Genomic DNA, 17,851 nt, shown 5'->3' with positions numbered 1-17,851 from the left:
AAAAGGTCTCAAGTTGGGCACACACAAAATGGAGGCACCCAAAGGTCACTGATCAGATCAGGGCTTTGGAACAGAGCCCGGAGCTGGAGCCCGGAGCAGCTCCAGAGCAGTAGAGCTGCAGGTTTTTGCCTGGAGCTTGAGTGGAGCCAGAGCACAGCTCCAAAACACTGGATCAGACAGTTTTGAAAAGCTTAGTTGGCGCTCAAGCCCTCGAGCAATGAAGCAGGCAGGCTTGATCATAAAGAAGCTTAGATACTTGAAAGACAGGTTGAACGCCTACACCCCAAACATAAGCAGCACAACTTGTTTTAGGAGGCAGTGACCTCCTGCTTGGCTTCATGCTCCATGTGTCCCAAGCCAATGACTGTTTTTTTTTGGGAAAAAGTATGTCTTTCTTCAATAAAGTATCCCTGCGTGAATAAACATCTCATGGAGGGTTCTAGTGTTATCAAATTACTCAGAGCACAGCTAAATCAGTGTCATACCAAGTAATATTCAACCAAACAGAAAAGACCATGAGTTGGATTATAACACCTATGTTTGGAGGGTTTATGTTGAGTCATCAGTTGTTAAGCAGAGCTTCCAAATGATTTAAGTGGAAAGTTGTATTAAAAAGTGACAGTACAATAAGGATATTTCAAGGTGTTTTACTTCCTTTTGTTTCCTCCCCTCTCCCCCAAATGTGACTTTTCAGACCATACAATGTGTAACAATTAATTTTCTTGGAAATCTCTGGACATAACAGTAATTCATATTGGGCCATACTCAACCCCTTCCCACCAACAGACCTGCAAGGGAGAGGCCCTGACTGAGGAGGTTTCCTTTGGAGTTTCCTCCATGCCCCTAACAGAATGGTTACCCTCACACCCCCCACACCCCCACAGAATTGAACACAATCAGTGCACTGTATTCTATGTCCTCCTCTTCCCACACCACCCTTGAGGACTGTACATATCTTGCCAAAGGACAGAACCATCTTGATAAAGATCCTATGCCTTCGCATTGGCAACAGGGCCCTCTGCTCCTTGGCAGTGCAACTCCATTACAGCCACCTTATCAATTACTTCATCTTCTGCTGCCTCAGAACTCCCCGTCCTCCTTAACTGCAGGGGTGCTTCATGGTACCGAGCAACCATGGTACCGAACAAACCAGTTTATTGACTATGGTTTGCTGGGGGCATAGAAGGAGAGAGAGTCATGATATGCACAGTGCACTATCTTGGTTTGAAATAAACCAAAACTGGTGACTTGGGCATGCTGCAAAGGAATCTGCTCCATAGGGTTTTGGGAGAGGGCTGAGGGTCTGCTTCCAGTAATGATGGCAGGATGGAAAGAAACTTGGCAGGATTCCTTTTTGGAATAATTAGTTAGCGCTTCTGGGGTTTTATTTTGTCACAATATTTTGTGCCAGGACACTTAGCTTTGTGCATGAGTCTTTTAATTATTCAAATTAAAATAAATCAGTTACTCCGCCCCACCTACAGGTTCTTGGAAGTGGAGAGGATAGAGAGGAAAAAGGCCCAGCAGTGCCGCAGAGGCAGCAGATCAGAAGGAGGAGTTATCTGATCCATTTATTGTATTTTGTTGTGTCTGAAAGTATGACCACTACAGGTTTAAGAGTCACCCTCCTTACAGCTTTGAAGCAGGATATCTGTCTGCAGTAGACTGTGTTTTACCTGCAGCACTGTGATCAGTCAGTGTGGCTACAATGTTCTTCACTAGCAGTTTTAGTTCATGAATCCTGGGAGGTTTCGGAGGGCTTGTGCCCTGGGGGAGAGTTCCTGTGTTTTGTACATTCTGTGAAAAGGAACAAGACATAAGGGATCATCTATATTAAAAATACTCAATACCTTGTATACTCACTCAGATCAACATGGTAAAAGTCATTTGATATTAAAAATTACAGGGCAGCATTAGCAACAAAAGTAGTCACCTAGGAATTTTAAGGTAAAATCCTCCTGTACCAGAGATTATGTGCTTTAAAGCGTTTCTCTACGATTTCTGATCAAATAGCAGTGTTAAACTTGCAGTTCATTCATGGGATTATGAGTGTCCTCTGACCAGATATATTAATATCAACAGAAAGCAGGTTGCAAAATTTATTTAAATGTATACAAGACTTACCTGTACCTCCTTTATTATATCTGTAGGTTTTGTACTCAAAATTACAGATGGTGAAACTGAACTAATTAGATTCAGGAAAACATCTCTGAATGGCTCAGATATTGCACATGTCTCAGCCATCTGGCCCTAGTAGGAGAGAAAAAAGAATCATGCTTCTAATTAATCAGGAGAATAAACATTAATGCAGAAATTCACTGGACAGCTGATTATGCAGACTACCACTATATCATAAAGCAAATGTTGTAAGAATGACAGCAGGTCTAGTGCCAATAGCCAGACATACTGAAATGTCAGACAAATAGTCACTGATCTTAGCTATTAAAAATAAAAAACCCACATTCACAATATATGCATTATAATCACGTGCAGTTCTGAAAGAGAAATGGAAAAGGTAGAGTCATTACTCACCTAAAAAAGAACCTCAGTCATGATTTCATACATATTTGTTATGCTGTTAAAGCTCTTTTACCACCTGGGCAATACCAGGATGGCAATACAGTACATACAGACAGCAGGTCACATTATCAACCTAGTACCACTGACTTCTATGGAACTAAGCGGACTTCCATTAGCTGAAATTTGGCAGCTTCCATTCAGCACACAATGATCATTTTGGTACTTCTTAAGCGCAAACCTCAGCCATGCCTAAAATAGTTCTGTATGAATGTTCAGGCAGCTCCAAGTCAGGAAACTTAAGCTATCATTCCCATTCCCGCTTGTCATCCAAGAAATGCTTTCCAGATATTGATGGTTCATTGCAGCACTCGTTTATGCTCGGTCCTTTATATTGCAGGCATCAAAATGCATTGCAAAATTTTGCTTATACGTGGTAGCTTTGAGGTTACGTATAAAGCATATCAATGCAGTAATTGTTTGCTTGCCAGTGATCTGATAAAGCAAGTTTACTTTTAGCTACAATCAATCAGTGGCAGCATGCTATTCTATGCTTCAGGTTTCTTCAATATTTGGAACTGAGGGGATATTTAATTAAATTATTGCACATAGACAGCAATTAAGAAATTCAAGAACACTGGAAGTGGTCCAGGAACAATCTAGAAGAGGTTCAATTTCTAATGTACAGAGAGATGTAAAGCAGGCTATACATGGAGACGCTGCATAGACCTACATGACAGAGAATACCTACAGATGAAAATATTTAGAGGAGTGTCTCAAACTGACATCTCATTTAGAAAGATTATACTGTTACAGACCATAACTTTTAAAGGAATGGAGCCAATTTACTGAGTCTTATATGAAACATTCATGTCTCCTGATTCTTACAGTAAAATGGAGAGAGTATCCTGATGTGTGCTGTGGTCAGGTGGGAATGCACAGCCATTTTGTACGCAATTGGAGGACTCACATTCTCTGGCAAAAAAAGTTACAGATCAAAAAAATGGATATTAACTATGCCCTGTTGCAGAAGCTAAACTATTTAGCTGCATTCCTGGCAGAAATATCCCAATAACTCACTAGCGCATCTCAAGATGATCACCACAATGGGGATGAAAGGCCTAATCCTGGCAGATGATGAGTGTCCTGCAACATTCTGACTGAGTTCCATCAACTCTCAACAATTTTGATGAGAGCCAAGAATGCTCAACACATCACAGGACTGACCACTTCATTTTGCAAACCTACACTGTGCTTTAGAACTAGCATAAATTAATGAAATATTCTTGCACTGGTGCACGTGACAACCAAATCTTCACCACAGGCCTAATAAATTTAAAGTCAGAGTCCCTTCTTGACCACTAACTTGTTGAGGGGTAGTATTAGGTGTGTTTGAACAATCCCAATCTGTGATATATATACATCTTGTTTCACTACCCGCTTTATGATGTCACACTCTGAAGATGCATAGATACTGTTCATATAAAGCACCCTTCAACCTTATTTTTCTCATGTTGTACTGCTGCTTCTCTCTTTAGTAACCTACTTAAGGGGCCTATTTCTATAAAGTTGCATGTTGTTGTACTCCAATATTAAAAAAAAAACAAAATACAAACTACACACCTCGAAAGACTGCTACAATTAAACTTCCAGTGCCCACTTTGGCAGTGTCACCGTATCTATTTGGTAAGTGTATGGATAACAAACCTTCGTTACACCTGCTTGAACCCCCTCCACAAAAAAAAGTTAAAATAAATAAACAAACAAACCAACAACCAACCAATACCTCTTTTTGGGTGTTTCCCCCCCGCTCACTGCCCACTTTCAATGAAAATTTAGTTTAATGGAATCTGTTGTTGAAAATTTGAAAAATTCCAATGAGTGCTAATTTTGCTATGAACTAAGTTATGCTAATTGTTATAATTAGCCTGACATTCATTGACATTTTCTGATGCTTTCATGTCCATGTGTGAAGCAGTTCACTTAGAACAAAAAACCTCCACTCACCCAAATTTAGTTCCAAATGTAAGGGCCTGGAAAGACGGATACCCAATGGTCATGGGCATTTGGGGCTGTGGGGGAATTAGGTTCATATAACGTTTTTTTTCAAAGATTATATTCCATTTCCTTGTTGGCTTCAAGCAGAATATAAATGTTTAAAAATCTTGAACTCCATTATCTGTGCCCCATCTTCAAGTGTAAACGTTTACATTCAACCCTCTTTCTGGAATCCAACACAGGAAACATTAAAACTGCATCTGAATAAGTTACTTCGAAACCCTTAACACATCATTTTTAGAATATGTTAGAACTGTTGTTCCTAATTGTAAAATATTATTTTTGTGAGTGAGTAGTACAGTTTCTATGCAAGGCCATATCATCTGCAATACTAAAATTCAGCCAAGCACAGAGTGCCAAGTGTGATTCAGAGTCATCCAACTTTTGTCAGTGTAAACTAGAATCTTACCATTTCATCCAGTTTAACTGGTGTGTGTGAAGCACTGTGAAGATAAGTTCTTTAAGTGATTATTATTATTTTTGCATGTAAAAGTATTTACATAAAAAAAAATAAGGAACAGAGGGAAAATGTCATTTAAATGAAGGAGCTGAAAATTTCCAAACTGTAGTTCATTTACAAATGTCAATATTTCGGGGAGTTTTGACTCTAGACCTATTAACATTATGGAGAGAATGAAGCCTTTAGTTACTTAGATTTTACAGGTTCTTTTAAGACCGTGTACAACACCCAATTCAATATAACTACACTTGTAAATCCCCAGTTAAGCACTTTTCAAAAAGCAGAGTTTGATACAATAGGCCACACTGTTTCAGAGATATTATGACCTGTCAACACATAGATATTATTCCCAGTGATTAAGGTCATTTAGGTTGCCACACATTCAAAATAAATCTGAGGGTTTTTTCTTTAAGTGTTCTGAAGACTGTTTTGTCATACATCGGTTTTTAATACATTTAGTTGTATATCCATGATAATAAAATTAAATATTCCTCTGCCCCCTCAGTCATCATTCAGTCAATAGAACTCCTCAGAAGAAGCTCTAACATGCATTAAAGTCAACTTTTTAAGAAGGGAAAAAACACCACAAAAGTTACAGTGCAAGACAGAAAAAAGTAAGTGTATAGTAAAAAAAGCACAAGAGAACCATTTCTCATTGTTAAGGTACAATTTACAATTTCTCTAACCTGAAAAATACAAAGTGGAGTGAGGAGAGGAACGTCCCAAATAGTGAGAAAATTCATTTGTAACTTGAAAGATAACATATGAAAACCAGAAAGCACAAGTCATGTGCTTAGCACTATGGAAAGCCTTAAGAGTCTTAGTCCCTCCCCGGCTGCCGCCAAACTAGTCATTTGTCAAGTTGACTCTGAAATAAGGTTGTCCTCTTCTAATACTAATGCAAGTGAACCAAACAGTGACTTAAAAAATATTTTGATTGGGACACTTATTACAGATGTCCAAAAATGCTTTGAGAAATAATTTTATTTAAGAAGCAAGATTTTTCATGCTTTTAGATTTGGATGAAACCAATGACCCAACAAAAGATTTCTCTGTCAAAACTGGTCAACTCTACCTCAACTTAGGTTTAACACTTCAGTATCCATGTGGGATGTTACTGTGCTTAAGAGGGGACTCAAAATGTGCCCTTTAGTTTTGTTTTAGAGGACTAGTTAAGACAGACAGACAAACAAACAAAAAAAAACAAAAAAAACTTACTGACTGACCTCCTGCACTGCTGTTGGCTGGATTTTAATATTAGTTTCAGGGGCATTAAGGAAGGACCACACAACTTCAATGTCTTCTCCTTTCTCTTTCAGATAGAGTTCCAGCTGTTGAAATGACAGAGGTTAGTTTTTGTCATCTGCAGACTTGTTGTAAATATCTTTTATGAGAAGCACTGGACAAAGCTAATCACTGCTGTAAAGAAGTGCAGTATCACTGAAGACAGAGTGACACCAGCATTTAATTTAACAAATCTCAAATGATAGTGGCCTGAGAAGAACACAGAATACACTAAAAGGTGAAATAATTTCTTATGAGTATAGCCTAGGGCAGGCCGGCACAACAGGCGGCCTAGGGGCCACATGCGGCCTGCATTGGCTCACTGTGCGGCCCGCAGGGAATGAGTAGGTGGGCTCACTGTGTGGCCCACTGGGGGGGTGAGTAGGCAAGTGGCGGGGGAGGGAGGGGGGCTAAGAGGCAAGTTGGGGGTTGGTGGGCTGAGGATGTGAGCGGGTGGGCAGTGGCGGGGGGGGGCAGGTGAGCCAGTGGCGGGGGTTGAGGAGGCTGAGGACGTGAGCAGTGGCAGAGCTGGGTAGGTGAGCGGGGGGTGCAGGACTGAGGAGGTGAGCAGGGGGTCAGTGGCTGACCTGTTCTACTGATCTGGTCTGGCTCCCATTCCCTCTCCAAAGGTTGCAGCTGTCTGGAAGTGCTGCCTTCCACGCCTTCCTCGTTCACACCTCATTCATTCAACAGGGCCATTGATTACAAAGTGGGGGGAAGATCTTATTCTACTTCTAGCAAAAAGACATTTTTCTTTTACCTTAACTATACTACCTTAAGGGCTCACTATTACCAAGGTTTAATACTGCTGTTTCGGTGGGGGCAGCACTGGGGAAGGAGGGTTTGTTTCTGCGGGGCAAGCAGTGCTGGGTAGGAGTGTTTCAGGAGGGCTAGGCGGTGCTGGTGGTTGTGATGGGGTCGGCGGGCGGTTTGGCCCTCAGATGTTTTCTTTGGAGTAATATGGCCCTCACTGCTTTATGAGTTGTGCAGGCCTGGCCTAGGGCAGGGGTTCTCAACCTTTTTTTTTTTTCTTGAGCGCCCTACCCCCACCCCACATACTATAAAAACTCCATGGCCCACCTGTGCCACAACAACAATTGATTTTCTACATATAAAAGACAGGGCGGAATTAAGAGATACCAAGCATGGCAATTGCCTGGGGCCCCATGACACAGATGCCTCCACGAAACTATGTTGCTCAGGCTTCAGCTGCAGGCCCATGTGGTGGGGCTTTGGCTTTTTGCCCTGGGCCCCAGCAAGTCTAACTTTGGCCCTGAAACTTGCTCACGGCCCTCCAGGGGGCCCCAGACCCCTGGCTGAGGACATCAGACTCATGGGGGGGAAAAAAAAATATATTTTCATGGTCCACAATTATAAAAGCAATATTATTTATTTGCACTCTCTTCACAAATATTTAGTTTTAATTATACAATGAACTGGGACAAAAGTACCTTTAAAAAAAAAAAAGCACCAACTTTTGTGGACAGTGCTAACATAAATATTTAAGCATTTTGTAACTATGAGGTTCAAAAGTTAAAACAATCTTTCAGTTTGACCATCGTAGACGTAAAAACATTGGTCCAATTAGTTTTTTGGATCTGAATGTAATATTTAGCAAGGGATATAATTTAAAAACTTTACCTGTAAGTGAAGTGGAGACAGTTTCACACTGTATGACTGACATTCTGTGGTAGTAGGTGAAATATGAGACACATGAACAATAAACTGAATGGAGTCTCCCACTACAGTACAAGAAACCACCTAGAAGGGAATGAATAAATAAGGTTTTCATTCAAGAAACTTTCTACCTTGATCAATTAGAAAAATTATGAAGTTCAGAAATGCAGGGGACAAGGACACTAGACTTTCATTTCTGGAGACCAAAGTTCAAATCCTGACTGTAGTGTAAAGCATTTACAATTACTAACTGTCAAAATCTCCAATTTTTGAGAATCAATAAAATGCTCCAAGTAAGTTCCTTGACTGTCAAACATTTCCCCTTCCCCCCTACACTTTCAAAAAATACAAATTTTTAGTCAAAGATCAAAGTTTTGCATCAAAATGATGAAATCCCAGTTTTTTCATATTTTGATGTGAAACTAGCCGTCTTGTGAAAGTTTCACAAGACATTAAAATTTCTGGGTCACAAGATGGCCTGAATAAAATAATGAAGTCGTTTTCGTGGAATTCCACAAAGCAACGTGTCATTGTGATGCACAACTATCACAAAGATGAATTTTGTTGCATCATCCTAGTTTCCCTGTTTGCGAACATAACAAACACGCCATTATATAATTTGGCATAATCAGCCTCCTCTACTTAAGAGATCTTTCGTTAAACCAGAAGAGATGTTGAAATTTAGTACTGAAGTGCACTGGCAGAGTTTGGGGTGAATATTCAAGGGACAAAGCTTGTACAGTGCCTACCTGCAATATATGTTGCTTAACCCAAGGTAGCCAGTCCATTTGCTGTTATGAACAGTAACTTTATTTATACACCTCAGTACATACCTACAAATGCAAAATCTTATCCTCCCTCCTTCCCCAAGCCAATTTGGTTCAGGAACTGACTTTCTACTTTCAAAGAACTTGCAGTACACATTTCACAACACAGAGGAGCCCCAGATATAGACAGTAATTCACTAAGGAGGCAGAATCACATCAGCACTCTTCAGGGAATAGACATCACAGTCATGCTCTTATAATGCAAGTACACTAGCTCAACGTGAAGTCATCAATTTCTGATTCAGGATTCGTTTCATAGGAACATTTTAAGTATGCTGTTAAAGCACAAAAGCAGAATTTGTTACTCTACTCATCTGTTCTGCAATCAGAGATTTAAGTTTTTAAAGTAAATCAATGCATCCTCTGGAAGATTGTGGGAGAGAAAACACAACAGCTCTTAATATCTTTATTAACATCAGTAGAGCAAATCCGCGGTTATCTGCTTTATATCCATGGATGCAGAAAGCCATAGATCATTTTTGTGGATCGGATGCGGATACAAATTTTGTATCCACACAGGGCTCTAAACATCAGTCTCTCCTTCAATGTACTTCATCTCGAGGGCTGCATAGATCAAATCATGGAAAGGAAAGGAACAGGTTTAAAAACAAGTTTAAGACAAACTGGTGCAACTCCTGCATACAAGCAAGGCCTAAATAATTGGATTAAATAAATACATTCAGTCCCAATTCACAGCCCAAGAGGCTTACAAATTGATTGTTCACTTTAATTTAATTGGATATTAGGAAAAACAACTATAAGGGTAATTAAGCACTGGAACAGGTATCCAAGGGAGGTAACGGAATCCCCATCGTTGGAGGTTTTTAAGAACAGATCAGAAAAAATATCTGCCAGGGATGGCCTAGATTCAGGGATTCTCAGAACAATTTTTTTGGTGGCCTCAGAGTGTGGACACCAACCCTTGTTGGTGGCCACTCTGACAATTTTTCCAAGCCCAAGCTCCGTGGCCCAGGCTGAAGTCTAAAGCTGGAGCCCAGATGCTGATGTCCAAAGCCTGCTGATCACACACACTGGCCATGTGTCTGCAGAGGCACTGCCTAGAGCCTCTAGGAGGTTGCGTGGTGCAGGGTGCTGAGCCCCAGCTGGTGGTGCCGGCAAACACCAAGGCAGCCACGAGCAATAGCTGGGTGCTGCAGGGACGGACCACAGCTTTGCCTCCCTTCTTTAGGGTTGCCAATTCTGGTTGGATGTATTCCTGGACGTTTTATCACATGACATAATATTTAACTAAATATTAATCTTTAATTCCTGGAGACTCCAGGACAATCCTGGAGAGGTGGCAATGCTACCCTCCATCTCTGCCCAGGAGGCTATTGTGGCCACAGAAAAATCCCCTGCTGTCCGCACATGACCATGGCGACTGCACTGGAGAAAATGCTGGTCTAGGTATACTTATTCCTGCCTCAGGGCAGGGGGCTGGACTAGATAACCTCTCAAGCTTCCCTTCCAACCCTACATTTCTATTACTAATGGCCTCAGGGCCTACCGATTACGGCCTGGCCTTAATCACGAGTGAAGTCCAACCAATATTTCCCCTACAGTCCCTTTCTACACCCTTAAAAATATTCTTAGAGGAAAATAATGAATGTCTTCTCCTCCTCTTTCCCCCACCCTCCAAAAAAGTGTTTTCTTGACAACTGATTTACAATTCGTATTTGCATTACAGTAACTCCTAATTTAAAGTCATCCTGGTTAACATTGTTTCATTGCTGATCAAATGCAGAACATGCTCCTTTAAAGTTGTGCAGTGCTCCCTTTCAACATCGTTTGGCAGCCATCTGCTTTGTCTACTGCTTGCAGGAAGAGCAGCCCATTGCAGCTAGCTGGTGGGAGCTTCTAACCAGGGTGGACCAGCAGCCACCCTCCCCCCCGCAAATCAGCTCCCTCTATCACCTCCTGGCTCCCCTAAGGTTCCTGTGCTGCAGCCATCCAGCAGGCTATCAATTGCTAGCAGTTCAGCTGTCCCTCTCCCCACTGCTATGTGCTGCTCCTGCCTTGGAGCTGCTCCCAGAGACTCCTGCTTGCTGTGCAGGGAGGGAGGGGGGGCCCAATGTCAGAGTGTCCCCCCCCTCCATCTCCTGCACCCCACTTACCCCTTCTCCATATAGAGCAGGGAGCGGACACAGATGGCGACAGATAGAGAGCTTAGGACAGCAGCTGCTGTCTCAACTTCCTGATCTACTTAAAAAGACAATGCACTTAAGAGTGGGTCAGCGTGCATCTCTCTCTCTCCCACACACAAGGTATGTGTCTGTCTCTGTCTGCTATGCTGTCTCCCCTCCATCATGTTTGTGCTGCCTTGTGTGAGAGGCTACATTAACAACCCGTTAACCCTTGAGGGCTCAGCCGAGTGCTAGTTCATCATTTAGCAGCAAGGCATTCCCTGGGAAATATCCAACTCTCCGACTTCACCACCTCAATCAAGCTTCAGAATCATCAGAGCTGTGTACAGTATCAAAGTGTTTGTTTAAAACGCATACTGTGTGTATATCTATGTAATTTATAGTTTGTCTGGTGAAAAAAATTTCCCTGGAACCTAACCCTCTCTATTTACATTAATTCTTATGGGGAAATTTGATTTGCTTAACACCATTTTGCTTAAAGTTGCATTTTTCCAGGAACATAACTACAACATTTTAAGTGAGGAGTTACTGTATCTATTTCAACAGTTGGTTATATAGTCCATGGGGTCACTAGTACAACTCCATAATAATACATATAGTTTAAAATAAACAGCAAGCCAAACAAATGACAAATACACTCATGCTCAATCTGCTTATCTCTCTCAGACTCAATCCAGAAGTCCTCGGTTTCATTCTGTTTCAAAACAGAAACACCACAACTCTTCTTTCAAAGACTGAGAAAGTTCTTTATAAAAGGTCATTCCTTCTTCTAGGAGGTCTAACGTGTATACAGTTACTTACACAGGTAATATAACTATTTCCTTTATCCTAAAATATGAAAGTCAGGCTTGCTTAGTCCTATACCCACTGGAATGGGTGCTTCATCTTTTCATTCTCTACCTTGTCTCAATGGAATTAAAGGTAAAATAGCCAGTATTTGTACAGTGAATTTATACATTAAACAGTGTTCTTATCTTCTAGCTCTGGTTCTTTCCTAGTGATAATCAGCTAGAAAATCTTATTCCCTTCTCTTCTTAGTTGTAATCAACAACAGTTGTTCTGAGCCACAAACTATTAAGTAGAAAGTCTGTTAATTTCAAGATCCATCACAAATATTTGCGGATTTGTAGTTTTAATTCAACAAGTTTAGACACTATTTTAATGAGAATGTGTCTATATAAAATATGTGTCTAAACTATTTTAAAGTTTTCTATTTCACAATTTACAGAAATTTTATATTTCTATCTCTCAGTCTGATTTTAACTTCTTAGATTAACTTTTTCCTCAGGATCTCCAGATAGCTGAATTAGTAGGGGAACTAGTGCCTCAGTTTCAGTTTGCTCCCTCCTACCTCTCTAGAGAGCTATAAAATTTAAGCTACTCTTTTCTCCTTGAAAAAGTGGCAACATGCAGTTAAATAAATAAAATAAAGAGATTTAGGTTTATTTTAGTTTGTATATTTGTTTTATTTCAATAAAATTGTTATGTACTATATAAACTCACACACTTCACGCATTGTTTCAAATGTTGCTGATGCCTCTGACATTCTTTTCTTCCTACTCCCTCTAAACAAGTGGCTCATATCTAACAATGAAAATAGATTTTAAGTGGTAAATTCTTAGCTTCCCAGTAGCGGTATATTTAGGGTTTGTTAAGACGACTGGCTATACGTATTTATTAAAAAAAAACTCAGTGCGTCCATAGGATTGGCTGGCCTTTTCTTTCAAAGAAAAGAAACAGGTGCTACTGTTGGGTCTAAACTTTTGGTGAACTTTGGAGCCAAAAAAACACCCAGACTGGCCGTCTCTGCATAATCCTTTCTGAACCTTTTTTTTGAACAAAGCACTGACCTGCAAACTACTCATGACACCCCCTTCCTCAAGTAGCCATTAGCCTTTATCTCTATGCATTTACTTGTTAAACTTGCTTTTCCTGTAAAATCTTGATTGATTATGCATGACCATTATCTTTTATTAATCACTTTGTTTACTTCTGTGTATAAATATTGATGCTCACCCCTAATAAAGGGGCCACACTTATTCTAAAGCTTTTGGGGTAGTGTGAGCCCGTTGATCAACGCATTGCTGTCTGGTCTCTGACAGAATTGTGTGCCCAAATTCCAACTCCGCACGAACTTGGGTGTTGGAGAGGTGAGTGAGGACTTGCTTTATTACCTAACAATTTGGGGGCTCGTCCGGGATTCCTTCTGGTGCGGTACCTCTGTCCAGTGGTCAGACCACTCATATATGAATTGGCAAGGCGCCACAGGAGATTTCTCCCAGCCAATTCAATATTGAGGGGTCGTGTATTGGACAGCAGGGTAAACGCCAGTTGGAGGGCTCCTGTCAGACACCATGGGTCAAGGGACTAGCGTGCCTGAGAGTCCGTTGGGGATTGTAAATAAGTTATGGAACGAAGGGAAACTCCCAGTACAGACAGGAATGTCTAGGAAGAAGTTGTACACACTATGTGTAAGGAATTGGACTGGGTATACCGCGGTATTGGCCGACTCGGAGATGAGGTGGCCTTCGTATGGCTCTTTCGAACAGGCTGCCTTAAGAGGAGTAAAGAGCCAGATCGAAAAAGACCATCCGGGACAGTTATGTTACTGGTTTTGTTGGGACACAGCAGCAGAGCTGTGGAAATCTTTAAAAATTATGGCAGTCAGGTACTCTCCCGAGAGTGAACCCCCTCCAGGTTATTTCGATGAAGGGTGTAGACCACGGCGTGTTTTGACTCGTCAGCTGGTCCCCTCTGCACCTGCCCCTATTCCTCCGCAGGGGGACTCTCTCCTTGTAGCAGAGGGGAATCTGCAGGATCCCAGATTGGAATTTGTGCAGAAGGATGAGGAGGAATTGGAGGGGCAAACCTCGGGAGGAGTAGTTACTAGGCTTAGGTCCAAGCAGGTACAGCAGGGTGCATGCCCCCCCCCGAGGATAGCCCAGAGGATGTCTCCGTCAAATCTCTTGCGAATAATAAAAGTATGGTTATAGAGATGCCTTTACAGGTGCACGATCAACCTTATATGGGCAATGATGGACGATTGCAACATGCTAGTATTGTGGAATATAAAGGATGGCTAGAATGGGATTTGAAAGAGTGGGGACAGTTGTCAGGGTCTTTTGGGGAAAATCCCCGAAAGATCATAGAACTTCTAGAAAGATTGTTTTTAAGTTATAATCCTACTTATACGGATGTGGATCAGTTGTTAAGTAGAGTTTTGACCGGAGAAGAACGTAGTAGATTGTGGATGGCAGAAAGGACATGGGGAGATAGCAATGCAGCTAATTTTACTTGGATGGATAGGCGGGATCTGGCCGCTGGCTGGAATCCCCTAGACTGGACTCAGCTAAGGCTGACTCAGCTGCAAACAGACCGAGAGCGATTGTTAGAGAGACTCAAGGAAATGGCTCGCCGCTCGCCTAATCAGGCTAAGTTCATGCAGATTCGGCAGGAATCTGATGAGCCGCCCAGAAAGTTCTGGTCGAGGCTATTGGAGGGGGCCCGAATGTTCACTCAGATGGATCCTGAGAGAGAAGCAGACCACCCTACTCTTATTTCATTTTTTGTGAATCAGTCGGTGCCCCCTGTAAGGGATTACTTCTTAAAGTTTCGCCCTGGTTGGGGAGGTGAGTCAGTCACTTCAGTGTTGGAAGTAGCTAATTTTGCCTGGGAGAAAGAAAGGGAAAGTAGTAAAAAGAAAGAGAAAAAGGAAGAATATAAGCTGATGGCTTTAGCTTTTCACGGTGGTGTTCGAGGCAAAGGCCGTGGCCGTGGCAGGGGATTCCAGGGTGCCCGGGGAAGAGGGTCCTGGCGACCCCAGCCATCAGAAAATTGTTTTCAGTGCGGACAGCCTGGTCACTTTAAACGTGAATGCCCCTGGGGACGCCCAGAGGGTCTGGTTGCATCCGCAGATGCTTATACAAGTGAGGAATACACCCCTGCACCACCAGCTCAGCCCATCTCCCAGGCCTGGATCAACTACGGGAAACAGCAGCAGCCGCAGCAAACTCAGCCTCCTCAATGACGGTACCCCGGGGGCGAAGGCAAACAATGTGATGGTCTTATTTCCTTAATGTCTTTAGCCGGCTCCTTTCTCACTTTCTCCCCTCCCAGCAAAGAGCCTCGTTTAACCCTTTCAGTCCAGGGACTGCCTGTCTCTTTCCTCATTGATACTAGGGCTACTTTCTCTCTTTTAAATCATGCCCCCTCTCCCTGGCTATCCTCTGAGGTTAAAACTGCGACTGGGGTGGAGGGCAACCCACAGTCTCTGGGACTCACTTTGCCTTTGAATGTTATTTATGCTGATAAATGTTTTTCTCACCGTTTTCTTTTTTCCCCCAGCTTGTCCGATCCCTTTGATGGGCCGGGATTTACTCTGTAAGCTTGAGGCTACTTTAACCTGCACTCCTGAAGGGGTAGGATTATTGATGACAGTGTTAGAAGATTCGGCCCCTACTCAGGGTAATTGGGAAACACCTCTCTCTCTCTCCCCTGACCTTACTGACTTGCCTTCAACCCTCTGGGAAATTTCTGACACTGATGTTGGCCTGCTCCTTTCAGCAGAGCCCGTAAGGATTCAGGTAAAGCCTTCCTTAACCCCCCCGTCAGTCCCTCAATACCCCCTGTCTCTGGAAGCCCGGGAGGGCATCCGCCCCATTATTGAGGGATTCATTGCACAAAAGCTAGTCCGCCCTCAGCGCACTCCCTGTAACACCCCTATACTGCCTGTCAAAAAGCCTCCTAAAAAGGACGGAGACCCTGTTCGTTGGCGCTTTGTACAGGATCTACGAGTTGTTAATCAGTATGTGGTCCCTCTTCATGCAGTAGTTCCTGACCCAGCTACTATCATCAGCCAAATCCCCTGGGATGCTGAGTGGTTCACTGTTATTGACTTAAAATCAGCTTTTTTCAGCATTCCTGTGCACCCAGACTCTCAGTATCTCTTTGGTTTCACCTGGAAGGGACAAAGTTATGTCTGGCAACGACTTCCTCAAGGCTACAGAGACAGCCCCACGATTTTCAGCCAGTGCCTCCGCCACGACTTGAAAGGTTTCACCAGTCCGCAGGGATCCACATTGGTCCTATACGTAGATGACATCCTATTAGGTAATCGCGAAGAAGCTGCCCTCCGCATCGATGGTAAGGCACTTTTATTATACCTACACACCAGAGGCCACAAGGTAGACCCTAAAAAGATTCAGTGGGTCTCACAGAAGGTCCGATATCTGGGCTTCCTGTTAACCCCAGAAGGAAGACAGATGGACCCAGCCCGCATAAAGACTATTCAAAACTGCCCTCTACCGAACACCAAGAAACAACTTCGAGGTTTCTTAGGATTAATTGGCTTCTGTCGCCCCTGGTTGCCGTCCTGCGGGGAGTTAAGCAAACCGCTCCACCGACTCACTGCTAACCTTGCTCCTGACCCTTTGCAGTGGTCCCCGGACACTATTCAAGCCTTTCAGTTACTCAAGGACAGTGTGGCCTCCTCCATGTCTCTCCGCCGCCCCAATTACAGCAAACCCTTTCACCTTTTTGTCCACAAGAGGGGCGGAATTGCTAGTGGTGTCCTTACCCAGCTGAGCGGGCCCCACCATTTCCCGCTTGCTTTTTACTCTAAGCAAATCGACCCTGTCGCTCAGGGAACCCCATCCTGCACCCGGACTCTGGCAGCAGCTGCCCTGCTGATCACAAAGGCAAAGAGCCTAAACCTGGGTCATTTTACCATGGTTTGGACCTCTCATGCCTTGTCAGCCCTTCTGCGTAGGGGCACAACCCAAGTCTTTTCGGCCCATCGTCAGCAACAGCTAAAGGCCGAACTCTTAGAAGACACTAACCTAATTTTTGAAAGGTGTGGACCCCTTAATCCAGCTACCTTGCTTCCTGACCTGCCAGTCCCCCAGGACCAGCACGACTGTGTGGAAGTAGTTTACAGCATCTTACAGATAAGAGACAACCTGTTTGACGTGCCACTGGACAACCCCGATTGCATCCTCTTCTCGGACGGAAGCTCCTTCTATGTTGATGGCAAGCGTTTCACTGGTTATGCTGTCACCTCTGAATGGGACATTCAAGAGGCCGCCTCACTGCCAGGCAACTGGGGAGCCCAAGCCGCTGAACTCTATGCCCTGGCCCGAGCTTGCCAGTTGGCCGCTGGTAAGACCGTTACCATTTTTACTGATAGCAAATATGCTTTTGGAGTTGTGCATTGTCATATCCACCTCTGGAAGTTTCGAGGTTTCCAGACAGCTGCCGGTAAACCCATTCAGCACCTCCCCCTCATCCACAAGCTTTTGGACGCCCTCCAAAAACCCTCTGTCCTGGCTGTAGTTCACTGCCGGGCCCATACTAAAGATAGCAGCCCTGTTACCCGTGGGAATGCCCTGGCTGACGCCTCCGCCAAGAAGGCTGCCACCTTACCTTTAGCCATGCCCACATTGGCTATTGCAACCTCCTCCTTTACTCCACCGCACCCCGTACCAGTACCCGCTGCTGAACTAAAATCATGGGAAAGCCTCGGGGCCACTCTGGTCAAAGGGACCTGGCTTATGCCAGATGGCCGAGCCTGCCTCCCTCGCTCCACGTACCCCGTGGCAGTTCGCTGGCCCCATGATAAAGGGGGTCACTACGGCACGCACGCCCTCGTGGACACTATCGCTCACTTTTGGTATGCTCCAGGCATTCAACCCTATTGCCTATCAATAGTGAAAGCATGCAGCACATGTCAGCGTAATGGACCTGCTCCACCTCTTAACAAAATTAAGGGTGGAAGACCTCCGCCTGCTGCTCCATTTCAACATCTTCAAATTGATTTTGCAGATATGCCAAAGGCTTTTGGGAAAAAGCACCTCCTTGTTTTGGTTTGCCCTCTGACTTCCTGGGTC

At 43.4% G+C, this 17,851-nt stretch overlaps 1 protein-coding gene across 1 annotated transcript in view; it reads right to left on the bottom strand.

Moving 5' to 3' along the window:
- C2CD2 (C2 calcium dependent domain containing 2) overlaps window positions 1-17,851 on the bottom strand; it is a 65,199-nt gene that overhangs the window by 33,554 nt on the left and 13,794 nt on the right. Inside the window, exons 3-6 of the mRNA XM_030577231.1 lie at window positions 7,961-8,080; window positions 6,262-6,366; window positions 2,125-2,250; window positions 1,677-1,797 (exon numbers count right to left, since the gene is read on the bottom strand). Of these exons, the coding sequence (XP_030433091.1) occupies window positions 1,677-1,797; window positions 2,125-2,250; window positions 6,262-6,366; window positions 7,961-8,080 (472 nt within the window). The remainder of the gene's footprint in view (window positions 1-1,676; window positions 1,798-2,124; window positions 2,251-6,261; window positions 6,367-7,960; window positions 8,081-17,851) is intronic.

The sequence above is a fragment of the Gopherus evgoodei genome, chromosome 1 (assembly GCF_007399415.2).
Source record: "Gopherus evgoodei ecotype Sinaloan lineage chromosome 1, rGopEvg1_v1.p, whole genome shotgun sequence".
Taxonomy (NCBI): domain Eukaryota; kingdom Metazoa; phylum Chordata; order Testudines; family Testudinidae; genus Gopherus; species Gopherus evgoodei.
Note: the sequence above shows the minus strand (reverse complement) of the source record. Positions and strands in the feature narration are given on the sequence as shown.